Source organism: Phascolarctos cinereus, unplaced genomic scaffold (genome assembly GCF_003287225.1).
Source record: "Phascolarctos cinereus isolate Bilbo 61053 unplaced genomic scaffold, phaCin_HiC Scaffold_3;HRSCAF=262, whole genome shotgun sequence".
NCBI lineage: Eukaryota > Metazoa > Chordata > Mammalia > Diprotodontia > Phascolarctidae > Phascolarctos > Phascolarctos cinereus.
In genome coordinates, this window is record NW_027555736.1 from 85,477,980 (window position 1) to 85,492,802 (window position 14,823).

At 37.3% G+C, this 14,823-nt stretch overlaps 1 protein-coding gene across 1 annotated transcript; it reads left to right on the forward strand.

Annotated features, from left to right (window-relative positions):
* The first annotated feature begins 7,185 nt into the window (after window positions 1-7,185).
* CUNH10orf120 (chromosome unknown C10orf120 homolog) lies at window positions 7,186-11,763 on the forward strand. Its single transcript, XM_020964167.1, has 3 exons — window positions 7,186-7,428; window positions 7,704-7,779; window positions 10,755-11,763. The coding sequence occupies exons 1-3, from the start codon at window positions 7,325-7,327 to the stop codon at window positions 11,430-11,432; spliced, it is 858 nt and encodes a 285-aa protein (XP_020819826.1). The 5' UTR covers window positions 7,186-7,324; the 3' UTR covers window positions 11,433-11,763.
* Window positions 11,764-14,823: the final 3,060 nt, after the last annotated feature.

Sequence of the window (14,823 nt, forward strand, 5' to 3'; positions counted from 1 at the left end):
AGAAACTCTTTAAGATTTGAAGAACGCTTTACAAATATTATCTCATTTATTCCTCACAACAACCCTGAGAGATAGGGGTTACTTTTATGCCCATTCTACAGATGAAGAAACTCATCCAGAGAGAGGTGAAGTGTCATGTCCAGAGTCTCCCCAGCTAGAAAGAGTCTGAGGTTAGTTTTTAACTCAGGTCTTCCTAAGTCCAGGACCAGCACTTTATGAACTGAACCACCTTGGAAATCAGCAAATGCTACAAATTGGGGCTTTATTTGTTGCTTTGTTGATTGTCTAGACTTGAGAAAGTGATGGAGAAATGTTAATAATATAAATTAAACTTGATAATACAAATTAAAATTGATATAAATAAAACTGCTGAATGTTTTCAGAGAGCCAGTGGTTAAAATTTATCAGCACACAACTGGTTAGGTCACTTTATTTACTCATACCAGGTTGAAGCAGGGACCTAGAATGGCACGGGGGAGGCAGGGACATGTATCTTTCTTACATGAGCAAGTGTCCCACAAGTGATTTTTGTATTATAAATAAACCCTGTTAGAGCAACTGAGTATCAGTATCATCTATTATAGATTGTATTATATATTATATTATTATATATTATTATATATGGAATATATCCTATCATATTATATATTATACATTATTATTTATTATACTATATAATGTGGCATATTATTATATGTTGCATTATAATTTTTATATATTAATATATTAGTATATATAACATTGTTATCTATATTCTATTCCTTGAAATCCAGGACTTAGCTAGCATAAGCTTTAAGATCCTTTCCAATTTCAACATCCAATGAAATTATGTCAGATCTGTTCCCAGCAATCATGTTAAAGATTGACGCACTCCCTGTGAATCTATATTTGTTTCTCCAGACAAATCCTATTTCCCCTCCTCACTGGCATCGTTCCTCCTGTGTTTTGTTTTGTTTTGTTTTTGTCTTCAAAATTTAATTCCTGAGCCACTTCCATCCCTCCTGACCTGACTTTTCCTCAAGCATTTTAGTCCATGGATGCTTACCTAGTTCAAGGAGAATTAGCACCTCTGGTGTGAGGACGTGCTAAGCTCTTTGCAGGGCTGCTTATTCACCTTCGATGCCCACCTGTCACCCAACTCTCACCTGTAGTTGCAAGAAGATGTAATATGTGCGGTGATCACACCTTGTGCCCATTTCAGCAGATAGGCCAACCCAGGTTGAGGGTAACTGACAGGTGCCAAAACTCTCAGTAAATTAGTAGAAGTGTCTACTACAAGCATGAGAAGACTTCCCCTGGTAGCATGGGAAGATGAGAACCATTTGTTTTAATGGCCATAAAGGCAGCTGAAGTTCTAAGGCTTGGTCAGGTTATCCACTGCATCCTGGGTTATCATCAGTTGTCATGACTTTTTTGCCACTGGAATTTGATGACCTGGAAGAAAGAGTGAGGCTAATGACTTTCTGAAACTCAGCCTCACTTAAATCCAATTCACTCACAAGACAAGACATCACCTCATGATTCCACTGGTCCTCTTCAAAAATGAAGGATGAACAACTGTGCAATGAAGGAAAAGAGCTCAGAAACTCGAATTGGGGACCAGATTTCTGGTTATGAGTTGGTTATTGAATACTCACTATATGGCCTTGTTCTAATTACTTTCCATCTCTGAGTTTCTTTTCTTTATGAACTGTCCGCTTACCTGCATATCAGTCTGGAAAATAATTCTTCATTCACTAGTATGTTTTTTTTTTCTTTTCCTGTGTGGATTATTAGGCTGAATTCCTTAGAGCTATTAGGAATCTCCTAAAAGAGGCTTTACAATTTGGGGGGACTTGATGCAATTAGTACAATATTATCTACCAACAGAAGCATCTAGTTAATCTTGCCACCTATCAGGAATCCCTCTTTCATTTGGACTCTGTGGATGACTTCCTTCCATGACAGTGAAGAATACTTTTGGATAAAGCAATTGAAATTGACTGCATATCAGAGAAAGGGGAAGATATAAATTGTTCAGGAAAAGGGTAATATTTATGGAACACAAGTTAAAGGAAGAAGGAGGGGAAAAAAGCACAAAAGAAGTTTCAAACAGGACAGAGTGCACCTGAGATAATAGAAAGTACTAGTGGAAAAGAAAGGGAGTAGATTCTGAGTTAGGATAGCAGGTAGAGAGCTTGAAAACAATATCATAATACAACTATGCCTCATTGATCTTACATAAGGTGGCAGGGATGAGTGAATTTTCCAAATCACTGAATTGTTCTTTTTCTTTTTACAATGATGTTAATATGTCCAGACATTAAAAAATATTTAAAAACAAAAAAATACTTGAAGGGTCTTAGTAGACTGAGAAGTCAATATATATTAGTGGTCAATATATATTAGTGCAATTATGTGCCTGACTTAGAAGATAATGTGATATTATATAATGTGGTACCATTGAAAGAGCCCTGGATTTGGAGTCAAAAGACATGGATTCAAATCCTAAATCTAAAACTTACTCCCTGTGTAACCCTAAGAAAGCCACAATCTCTCTGGGCATCAGTTTCCTTATTGGAAAAATAAAGGGTTTGGACTGAATGATCTCCAAGGATACTTTGAACTGTAAAACCTATAAACCCATCTGAACATATTGCATCCCCAATCCATCTTTGGACTGTTACATTCAGTTCTGAATTATTTATTTGAGCATGTTCAGAAAAGGGAGACTAGGATGAGAAAGAAACTAGAAGAATTGCACTTTTAGGAAAGCATAACAGTACTAAATAAATGCTTGGACAATTGAAAGAATTTTGTTTTCAGAATCACAGGATGTCAAAAAATGAAAAAGAATCCCAAAGACCATCTAGAGTTGACCACATCTTACCAAGAATTCCCTCTACAACAAACCCACAAGTGGTCATGTAGCTTTATTTGTCCAGCACTGGTAAGATGGTGCTGTGGTGCTGTGCCGTGCTGGTTAACAAGGCTGTCCTTGTGTTTTTACTCTTCATTAAGCTTGTATGGGCCAATCTAATTCTCTAGCCACTCCTTTGGGCCCCTCTCCTTAGGTACAGCTTTCTCTTCATCCACTTTCTTGGCTTATCTCCTCACTAGAGGAATTGTTTCCCTTTCAAACAAGCCATGAGAAATAATAAAAAGGAAACTGGCACTTCTATCACCTACCCGGTTGGTCACAATTCTCTCCAGCCAGGCTGCCAAATCATTTTCTAAATAAAGATTCCAAAATGTAACCCATTTACCTTAAGAAATTACAAAAATGAATCAGTAATCCAAATTTCTTTTGTTTATTTTTGTAAGTATTATCTTTCCCCTCTTTTTGCCTCTACCCATTAAACATTTAAAAAATAAAAAAATACTCTTATAACTAATATTCATAGTCTAGAAATAATTCTTTACATCGACGTTAAGAATGTATGTCTCATTCAGGATTTTAAGTTCATGACCTCTCTACAAGAGTTAGTGGTATATTTAATCTTCAGTCTTCTGGATCCCTGGTATATCTTTGCATCAGTCAGAGTTCTATACAGTCTTTCAAAGATGTTTTTCTTTATAATGTTATCATCATTGTATAAATTGCTCTCCTAATCCTTCACTTCACTTTGCATCAGTTCATAAAGATCTTCCAGATTTTTGCTGAAACTCACCATTTTGTCATCTCTTATCTTATATTCCTTTACATACATATACCACAATTTTTTAGCCATTCCCCAATAGGTAGGCATCCTTTTAGTTTCCAGTTTGGGGCTACTGCAAAAAAAGACCTGCTAAAATATTTTTGTACAAATAGGTCTTTTACATCTTTTTTTGATCTTTTCCAAGTATAGGCCTAATAGTGGCATAGTTGGATCAAAAGGTATGCAAAAATAAATAATGTTTAATAATGTTTAATAGTAATAATAATGTCTGTACATACTTCCAAAACACTTTGCAGAAAGTTTGAATCATTTTCTTCTTGGGTTATTTTTTGCCAGTCTGTGGGTATAAAGTAAAATGGACCATATTTGTATCATAAGAAGGATTTGTTTGTTTCTTATTTTTACAAGCAGCTTCTATAATATTGGAATTAACTGTTCTTTGAATATTTAATAAAATTCAGTTATAAATCCATTTGATTCTTGTGGAGACCATAGAATAGGGATTGGATAATAATAGCTAGAGGTTAAGAATCCTTGGGATAGGGAGGGTATAATGGAAGGAGAGTTTGCTCATTTTTGAGGAATGAGGTTAGGTATGTTATTAACACATCCTTAGTTTAGCTTCAGGGTGGAGTCATCTCAGAACATTAGGCAACGGTGTGTAGCTGGAAGGGTGAAGAGGTACATGACTATGTAGGTGTGGGCTCAGGCAAGAGGGAGTGTGTGACAGAATGGCAGATTATTTATGAATGGAGTACAGTGGAATACTCTTTGATCCTTCCATTGCAGGAAGGTCCAAGCAGGTGACCTATGAAGAGAGCATGAGAATATGGCTTTCAGGAGAACAACAAGGGAATGTGATGGAATGGCATTTTTCTTCTTCCCAAGTAAGTGGAAACAGTCCAGGTCAGGAACACAGTGAAGTAAGATCACCAAGGGAGTGTAGAAAGAGAAGAGGAGAGGAGAGGACATGACAGGAGAGGAAAGAAAAGGAAAGGAGAGGAGAGGAAACAAGATAGCCCAGGACAAAACTCCGGGGTACACCTATATGTAAGGAGAGGAACCTAAATTCAGTAAAGTGATTGAGAAGTGGTCAGACAAGTAAAAGGATAACCAGAAGGGGGAACCATCAGGAAACAAAACAGGGAAGAGAAAATATCCATAAGGAAAGGTGGCCAAGAGTGTCAGAAGCTACAGAGAAGTCAGGAAGGATGGGGAAAGGATTGTTGAATATACCTATTCACATGTAAAGGGTGACCCAAAAGTCTTATTGTAGTTTTAAGCTTTAACATTTGAAAACTTTTGGAAGACACTATATTTGAGAACATTGGGGAAAGTAGTTTCAGTTAAGTGGTATGGTTGGAAGTCAGATCAAAAGGGGCTAAAAGGAATAATGGGAGGTGAAGAAGCAAAAGCAATCATCTTTCTAGAAAAGTAGCAGTGAAAGGAAGAAGAGATATATACGATGATAGCCACAGAGCATGGTGAGTAGATGGTAGGGTGCAATGAAAATTTTTAAGGATGGGAGTAGATCTTGGGATGTTTGTAGGCACCAAAGAAGTAACTGGTAAATAAAAAGGGGATGAAGATTAGAAAGGAGTGGATAATAGAAAGAGCAAGCTAATGGATTAGATGGGAAAAGACATGAGCTTTATAATAGCTGTTTTCCCCCCCTACAAATCAGCAGCTTCTTTCCAGCTTTGCTGTGTTTCAAATGCTGTTGCTAGTAATTTGCTAGAAAAGTGGACCATCATGGTACACGCATTCCTATGCTGCCATTCATAAAATTAAAGGATCTCAGAATTTGGGAAGACCTTACAGGCCAAATAGTCCAACAGGTAGCTAAGGATGAATCCCTGCAACAACATTCACTTCCACTTGAATACTTCACTAACTGTTCAGGCAACTCATTCTATTTTTGGACAGCTCTAATTGTTAGAGATTTTCCCTGTATCGAACTGGAATCTTCTTTTCTCTAGCTCCCTCCAGTTCAGCTGTCCTTGTCTCAATGTCTCTCTTGTATGATGAAGATATCACATCACATTCCTATTTTTGACTGCAACAAAATATGTTCTAGTACTTCCTTAAGATCAGACTTCCTTAAGATCAGACCAACTGAATTCATATTTTGTATCTCTGTTGCCTACAAATCCTTGTAAGTAACTCGTTCAAATATGAAGTTCTAAATAGAGCCCTGAATTTCTTACTCAGGGGAAAAAGCAGTGGCCAGATAAATGATGATTTTTTGACCACCAATGACTACTTTGTTGTTTGTTTTTGTTTTTCCCCCAATTACAGGCTGTTCTTAATGAAAAATGGAAATAGGGAGATTGAATTGCTCTTCAAAAAATTGCTAGAGCCTATTGTCACAACGTGAGGTGATTTGACAAAATAATTTCAAAGGTTCCTTTCTGGCCTCCAACAATCTGGGAGTCTGTGGGTAGATTTTATTTAAGAGACAACACAAGTTAAGTGGAAAGAATAATAGATTTAGAATTATTGAAAGTAAATGGACCTTGGTTTGAATCCTGGCTGGGCAATTTACTACTTGTATGACTCTTCAGACTTGAGTTAATTATCTCCAAAATAGAGATTGGACCTGAAAATCCCTAAAACCCCCTTTCCAGCTCTAATTCTACCATACCTTCTGGTACAATCTATGTGGCTTTTAAAAGCCCATGAGGGACAGTGGAAAGAGCTCTAAATGGAGTCAGGAAACTTGAGTTTCCAGGCCCTGCTCCAATATATTTACTGGCTATAAGACCAATAACAGTTCATTTAGATACTCTGAACCTTAATCTCATCAGAAAATGGGGTGCTAATATCAGCAATCCCAGAGGAGTCAAGGGAAGCTTTGATTGGTTTCTTACCAGTTAGTGCCTTCTTCTGTGAGATGGCAAGACTTTTGAGTACCAGAGCTCTAAGACTTATGCCAAACATCATATTTTTTTTGGGGGGGTAGAAGGTAAGTTCTTTGGGTAAAACATTCCTATGAATCCTGTGATTGTTTATGGTTACTAGAATCAATTAATAGAATATTTCTCAAATACTTTCAGGTTTTTAAAGCTCTTTCCTCAAAACAACCTTGCAAAGAAGATAGTGAAGTATCTTTATCCTTAATTTACAGATTACAAATCTGAGATATGTAATGTTTTATTTGTTTGCCCAGGGTCACACAACTAGAGGATAGCAGAGTCAGGGATCAAAACCTAGTCTCCTGACTCCAAGTTTAGAATTCTCTTTTTTTATATATCACATTGCCTCTCTAAGAGAAACTGACACTTTTGCCTCTAATCTGTGATGAAGCCTTTCAATTTAGCTCAAAAAAATACCTCAAATAGAATGACAGGTATGGAGAGGGAAGAAGTGAAGAGGAAAGGGGGAGCTAGCTGTTGGTGGTACTAATTTCACCCCCAAAAGATCATGTGTGGTCCTGGCATTAGACTTCACAATAGCCTCAATCTAGGCCATTGATGATGCAAGCAATGTGTTTTTCCCTTTGTGACCTTCATCTAAGTTCCCATTAATCTAGCTTATAAGTAAACCCAAAGCCACAACTTTAATAACCAATCTTTTCATCCTGTGGAATGGAGAGCAAATAATTGGAGAATGGAAACTTGGAAAGCAGAGGATTGTAGGAACCGAGGGTTTGAGAAGGGCAGATTGCTAAGGGGAAAACTACCATGAAGAAATATATAAAGCCAATGTTATATAACTCAAAAAATTGCATTCAAGATAAAGATCCACTATTATGCTTAGATGATTTGAATCATGAATCATTATTAAGGTAACTATAATGGGCACCTTTGTCCCATTCATTCCAGAGACAAACTATGAAGATTTGAATGCTTCATCTCATTCACATCACAAAGTCATTAAGTAAAAAGCTCTTTAGAAGATGTCCCTGGATAAAGTCCCATCAGTCAGACATGACTATTTCCCCATTTGTCTAGTTAATGTCCAAGTAGTCTTCTTTCACAGAACTTGAAAGAAAGTCTTCGAGTGAAAACTTTTGAAAACATTCTCTTTGTTCTAACACACCTTGTCTTTTTGTTCTTCTAGCATATGGATGAAATACTATGGAAGTGACCCACGCATTGCCCTTGGAAGATATTCTCCTTTGGAAAAAGAAATCATGGTAAGTCCATTAGAGTTTTCTTCAAGGGGAGGCCCACTGCAGGCAAATATGATCTACAGTAGAGGAAACAATAATGAAGAATCCAACAGCTAGAATAATTACACCCAAATAGGATCATAGTATCTACGAATGGAAGGGATTTTTGCTAAGAATTTAGCTCTACTTCTTTATTTTGTAGGTGAGAAAACTGAGGCTTGGAGAGGTTATGCTACTTAGCCAAAGTCCACATAGAAAGCAGGTAGCAGAGCCAAGGTTTGAGTATGCTTCTACACTGGCAAAATTTGCCAACTGCTTTTTGTTGTGGTCCAAAATATTGGGTTTTTTTTTAAAGCTCTGAATCCAATCAATTTCCACATTCTTGGAGTGCAATGCCATAGGTCTGTGATCTAGTGAGGCATGTCAGACACATTTAGTGGTGAAATTAGGAGGAGAGAGGACTAGTTATCTCATTATTGTCTGATGTCTTTTTCTTATTACAAGCATGTAACTTCCTACCTACTGTTTCTATGTTTTTCTACATGAAAAGGACTTGTTTTTTTAAAAATTTTTAAAATTAATTTATTTTGATTTATCAACAATCACTTCCATATGCTTTTGATTTGAAAATTTTTCTCCCCTTTCCTTTCCCACACCCTCCCTAAGATGGCACACAATCTGATAGAGGCTTTACATTTACATTCCCATTAAACATATTTTCACATTAGTGAAGTTCTAAGTAAAAATTAAAACCAATCGGAGGAATCATCAGAAAGATGAAACAAAACTCAACAGAAGGTAAAAATAAGTGACAGCGATTTGACTTCCATAGGTCTTTCTTTGGATGTGGACAGCATTTTCCATCCCAAGGCCTCTGGACATGTCTTAGATCCTCGTAATGCTGAGAAAAGGGTTCAGTTTAACAATCTTAGTCATTGCATAATGTGGCTGTTACTGCATCCAAAGTCCTCTTGGTTCTGCTCACTTCACTCAGCATCAGACCATATAAGTCTTTCCAGGTTTTTCTGAAGTCAGCCTGTTCATTATTTCTTATAGCACAATAGTATTCCATTACATTCATATACCACAACTTGCTCAGCCATTCCCCAATTGATGGGCATCCTCTCAATTTCCAATTCTTTGCCACCACAAAAAGAGCTGCTATGAATATTTTTGTACATGTGGGTCCTTTTCCCATTTGTTTGATCTCTTTGGGATATAGCCCTAGAAGTGCTATTGCTGGATCAAAGGGTATGCACATTTTTGTAGCCCTTTGGGCATAGTTTCAAATTGTTCTCCAAAATGTTGGATCATTTCACAACTCCACCAACAATGTAGTGTTCCAATTTTCCCATCTTCTCCAACATTTATCATTTTCCTGTTTTGTCATGTTGGCCAATCTGATAGGTGTGATGTGGTACCTCAGAGTTGTTTTGATTTGCATTTCTCTAATCAATAATGATTTAGAGCATTTTTTCATATGACTATAGATGGCTTTAATTTCTTCATCTGAGAACTGTCTGTTCATATCTTTGACCATTTATCAATTGGGGAATGGCTTGTGTTCTTATAAATTTGTCTTAATTCTCTATATATTTTAGAAATGAGGCCTTTATCAGAGAGACTGGTTGTAAAAATTCTTTCCCAATTTTCTACCTTCCTTCTAATCTTAGTTGCATTGGCTTTGTGCAAAAACTTTTCAATTTAATGTAATCAAAATTATCCATTTTGCTTTTCATAATGTTCTCTATCTCCTGTTTGGTCATGAATTCTTCTGTTCTCCATAGATCTGATAGGTAAACTATTCCTTGTTCTCCCAGTTTACTTATGGTATCAGCCTTTATATCTAAGTCCTGAACCCATTTTGACTTTATTTTGGTATATGGTGTGAGATTTGGGTCTATGCCTAGTTTCTGCCATACTCTTTTCCAGTTTTCCCAGCAGTTTTTTTCAAAGAGTGGGTTCTTATCCCAGAAGCTGGGGTCTTTGGGTTTATCAAATAATAGATTACTATAGTCATTGACTACTGTGTCTTGCATATTTAACCTATTCCACTGATCCACCTCCTATTTCTTAGCCAGTACCAAGCAGTTTTGATGATTGCTGCTTATAATACAATTTAAGATCTGGAATTGCTAGGCCACCTTCCCCTGCATTTCTTTTCATTAGTTCCTTTGATATTCTGGACCTTTTTTTTTCCAAATGAATCTTGTTATTATTTTTTCTAACTCTATAAAATAATTTTTGGTAGTTTATTGGTATGGCACTGAATAAGTAAATTAGCTTAGGTAGGATTGTCATTTTTATTAATTAGCTCAGCCTACCCATGAGCAACTGATGTTTTTCCATTATTTAGATCTGATTTTATTTGTGTGAAAAGTTTTTGTAATTGTGTTCATAGAGTTCCTGGTTTGTTTGGAGGTAGACTCCTAAATATTTTATAATGTCTACAGTAAGTTTAAATGGGATTTCTCTTTCTATCTCTTGCTGTTGGGCTTTGTTGGTAATATAGAAATGCTGATGATTTATGTGGGTTTATTTTATAGCCTGCAACTTTTAAAGTTGTTTATTATTTCAAGTAGTTTTTTACTTGATTCTCTAGGATTCTCTAAGTATAACATCATGTCATCTGCAAAGAGTGATAGCTTTGTTTCTTCTTTGCCTATTCTAATGCCTTCAATTTCTTTTACTTCTCTTATTGCTAAAGCTAACGTTTCCAGTACAATATTGAATAACAGTGGTGATAATGGACATCCTTGTTTCACCCCCGATCTTATTGGCAATGCTTCTAGCCTGTCCCCATGACATATAATGCTTGCTGAAGGTTTTACATAGATGCTACTTATTATTTTAAGGAAGACTCCATTTATACCTATGCTTTCTAGTGTTTTTAATAGGAATGGGTGCTGTATTTTATCAAAAGCTCTTTCTGCATCTATTGAGATGATCATGTGGTTTCTAGAAGGACTTGTTTTAAGTAATATACTTCCCTTTAACAGCGTTTAGGTGGTGTGCATACAATAGCCACAAGGAGGCTTTTGGCTCAGAAAGAGAGAGAGGAAGAGAAGATGCTGAAGGAGCTCAGGCAGAAATCGCCCGATTACCAAAAAGCAATGGAATATAAAAAAGAACACCCCCTTCTAAATACAGGGAAGAAAAGCATGGAAAAAACATGGACCGCTAGAATAATTATTCCGCGAGAAGAACTTAAAGTGCCAACTAGAGAGAAGAAAACTATCAATAAGCACATAGAAAGGATGGAATTGGGCCGAGGATTGCAAGACTGGGCACATTACAAGCAATTCCAAAGCAGTTCCTTTCTACCAGCTGTGACTCCAGATTCCAAACCAGCAAATCAAGAAAGAGATGAGGATGAGGAAACCTCTAAAGCAAATAAGACAGAAATAAAAATGAATGTAATTTTCAAGGCGGATGAACCCAAAAAGACCATCATAAGCAATCCAAATGACAGGCAAACATTTGACGTAAGGACAAAACTAGAACGCAACCTAGCAGGGCACACAAATCGCACACGTTTCCTCCCCACGGATTTCCCTGGTGATCTGCTTTTCTTAAATCAAAATTACAAGTCCACAAGAATTCATCTTAGTCACAACATGAAGTTATTCCTCTCAAACAAAGAGGGTCATTGGAAAAGCTGTTTTCAATATCCTTGAGAAGATTCTCCTCATTCTTAAAGCTCTCTCTATTTCCCAGCTTAATGCTGTGTTGAGGGTGTTTGTTATCTCTGCTGGTCCCTGGTTTCTTTGCTTACTCCCACACACTTCTGGTGAGAATCCTGGCTTCCCTATTTGGGACTTCAGAATTGTCATAGCATCTTCACCAGGAGTTCTGATCTGAAGCTCTCGCTTTAAAACGGCTTTTGGTTGACAGCCCCATTTGAGATGAGAAATTCCATCTTAACCATCAGTACAGCCCTTTCCTTCACCGAGGCACCAGGCAATTGGTATGCAGCTTCCCCAAGTGGCTAAAGTCACTCTGTTCAATAAAAATGTTGTACTTAAAAACAGTAGAAATTAGAATGAGGAGGGTCAGTGGAGATGACTGGTCCAACCCCCTCTTTAGAAAATGTGGGGAAAAAATTGCCTTAGACAGTTGAAATGACTTGTCCAAGGCCCTGTAGCTAGTAGGGAGTGATGCGAAGATTTAAACCCATGCTTTCTGACTCCAAATTCAGCGTCCCCTCTCCTTCTCTATACCGCGCAATTTCAAATGGCAAATAGAAAGCACACTCACCTAAGAGTCAAAAGATTTAACTTCTACTCCTCTCCCTGCCACTGATAAGCTCTGTGTGTGTGTGTATATGTATGTGTGTGTTTTCCCCTCATGAGGCAACCGGGGTTAAGTGACTTGCCCAGGGTCACACAGCTAGTAAGTATTAAGTGTCTGAATCCAGACTTGAACTCAGGTCCTCCTCACTCCAGGGCTGGTGCTCCATCCTCTGCATAACCTACCTACCCCATAAAGGGCTTTCCCCCCCCCAGCTGTGTGGTTTTAAGCAAGCCACTTCCCTACTGTAGGGGAGGGAGGAAGAATTAGTATCCTCCCCTGCAAAGCAAGGGAATTGGACTGAATGATCTCTGCCTTCCAGCTCTCACATTCTACAGCTCTAGGGTGCTAAGATCTAGAGTAACTTGGATAGGGCAGCTTAATGTTAATGACAGGTCAGATAATAGGGTACCAGAACTCTGATTGCCTTGATCATCTCTCACTTATTGACACCAACCTTCTACACAGCTATTGCATTTTAAATAACTTGATTCGTGATGTGATAGGACTGGGAGGGACCTTAAAATAATCTAATCCAAACCTTTCATTTTACAGATGTATAAACTGAGGTCCAGGTAGTTGAAATAAGTTGCCCAAGATCACAAAACTTATTGTGGTGCAACCCAAACTATAGCCCATCACCTTCTTGCTCTTATGAAGACATGGATTCACATCTGCCTTGACCCTAGTGAAGTCTCTGCCCTCTCTGTACTTCAGACTACTTCCTACAGCCTGTCTAATAAAGCAAAGACAGGTTGAGATCTATATCTGCAAATGAAATTTCTACTCCAAGAGCTTCTAATCCTTTGTGTATTCATATACTAATTTTTAATTTTTTTAGTATACAAAAATCTAGCTTCCCTGGTAATTATTAAGGAAGTTACAAAGTACAGAAGAACCTTTGGGATGAGCTAGTCCAACCCCTTCATGTTTTATAGATGAGGAAATTGAGACCCTTAGGAGACAAGTAATTTGTCTAAGGTCACATGGGTCAGTGAGTGTCAGAACAGAATTTGATTCCATGTTTAGATTCCTAATCTAGCCTTATTGCCATGGTAGCATGCACCTGTAAGCTTTAACAATGGCTTGTGCCCTTTTCCTATTATTTTGTCATCAGCTGAAAAACAAGGGTATTAACTTTGTCACAATCCACTTTATCAGTCCAAAAAAATGCACGGAAATTTCCCAAACTGTCGTTGTTTTGTTTGAATTAACAGGCCATCATGAGGTAGTCATTTATAAACTTAAGACAATGAAAGCAAAAAGCCAAAACAAGTCTGACTTTGAGTCACCACATTCTTGAACTTCAGATTTATCATCTGTGAAAAAAGTATCAGAATAGATCATTTCTAAGCTCTCTTCCAACAAAATATACTAAGGCACATTAAACATCCATCCATGAAGGCAAATTGATCATCCACCTATCTGTCTCATTGATCATTCCTGAGTTTAACCCATTCAGAGGGTGATTGCTTCTTCTGGGCTTATAGTTCCTGGGATCATAGGATCATTGCTCTAGACTTGGAAGGGCCTTAGGCATCATCTAATCCTAGAATTTCACTTCAGGCGAGCAAAGTGAGACCAACGGAGGTTAAATGATTTGTCTAACACCATACTGATAGTAAAGGGCAGAGCAGGATTTCAAACTCAGGTCCAGGTGTAACATTCTTTCCACTGTACCAAATCCTGGCTAGAGAAGACAATAGGAGACCAGCATTAGATGCACCCAAAAAGACACTGGAGTTGCCTCAGGGAAACTAGTCTGGGATGCAGCAGCCAGAAGAGTAGGTGAAAAGTGAAGACAGTAAGTGAAAGGGAAGACCCTGGGAGCAAAAGGCCTACAGATAATAAAATAACAAATTTTCCAGAAGTGAAAAATCCAACCCAAAGTCAATACCAGAACACCCAACAGTTAACGTGGAATACATTAATTTATTGTCACCATTCAAGACACACAAAAACCATTCCGTAAGGATACCTTTACTTATTTCAAACTAATTATTCTCTCTTCTATTTGTGCAAATTCTAGAAACTACCTTAAACTAACTGTTCAGAAAGAAATTCCAGTTTCACAAGGAGATGTTCTTGCTTTCAGCTCCACGCAATGCTTGACCTCAGCTCCTTTTTAGTGATTTTTTTTTCAGAAGCAACACATTTTAATTCCCAATAGCACTGTGGTCCCAAGAAGGAAACTGTATCTTCTTCCATTTTCATGAAGGGATCCACTAATCATGGCTGCAAACCAAGAGAGAAATGGAATTCACTTTAGGAAGTCAGCAGCAATTGATACCATGATGGGAAATCAGAAAATTAAATAGCATTAGCTGTTTTCTGCCTACTGGACTTTTTTTTTTTTTTGAAATCAAGGCTTAGACCAGAGGTTCCAAAACTTATTTGGCCTACTTCTCCCTTTTCATAAAAAAAAAAATTTACTCAGCACCTCCCTGGAAATCTACTTTCTTTAACCCTTTATTTTTTTTTTAAATTCGTGTCATTTCAAAACATATATAAAATACTTTTCAATGAAATAGCTTAAATTTAACAATTTAATGGAAATTTGTGGGATTTTTCCTGTATTGAAATTTTGGTGATGCAATATTGTGTCACATAACTGTACGGTATCATATTGTAAACAAGTCAATACACACATATATTCCTGCCAATACATGCTGGACTTCCTGACAATGGGCACACTCACCTACCAACACTTGCTTATTACGACTCATTGGCAGACTTGACCCCTGATTAGTAATAACCTGAATTTTGTGTGTTTATTTG

Excerpts from the sequence above, each read along its gene's own strand:
- CUNH10orf120 (XM_020964167.1), top strand. The coding sequence starts at position 7,325 with ATGAAGAAATATATAAAGCCAATGTTATATAACTCAAAAAATTGCATT. Across the intron at positions 7,429-7,703 it reads AATCATGAATCATTATTAAG|CATATGGATGAAATACTATG; the intron begins GTAACTATAATG and ends TTGTTCTTCTAG. Across the intron at positions 7,780-10,754 it reads CTTTGGAAAAAGAAATCATG|CGTTTAGGTGGTGTGCATAC; the intron begins GTAAGTCCATTA and ends TCCCTTTAACAG.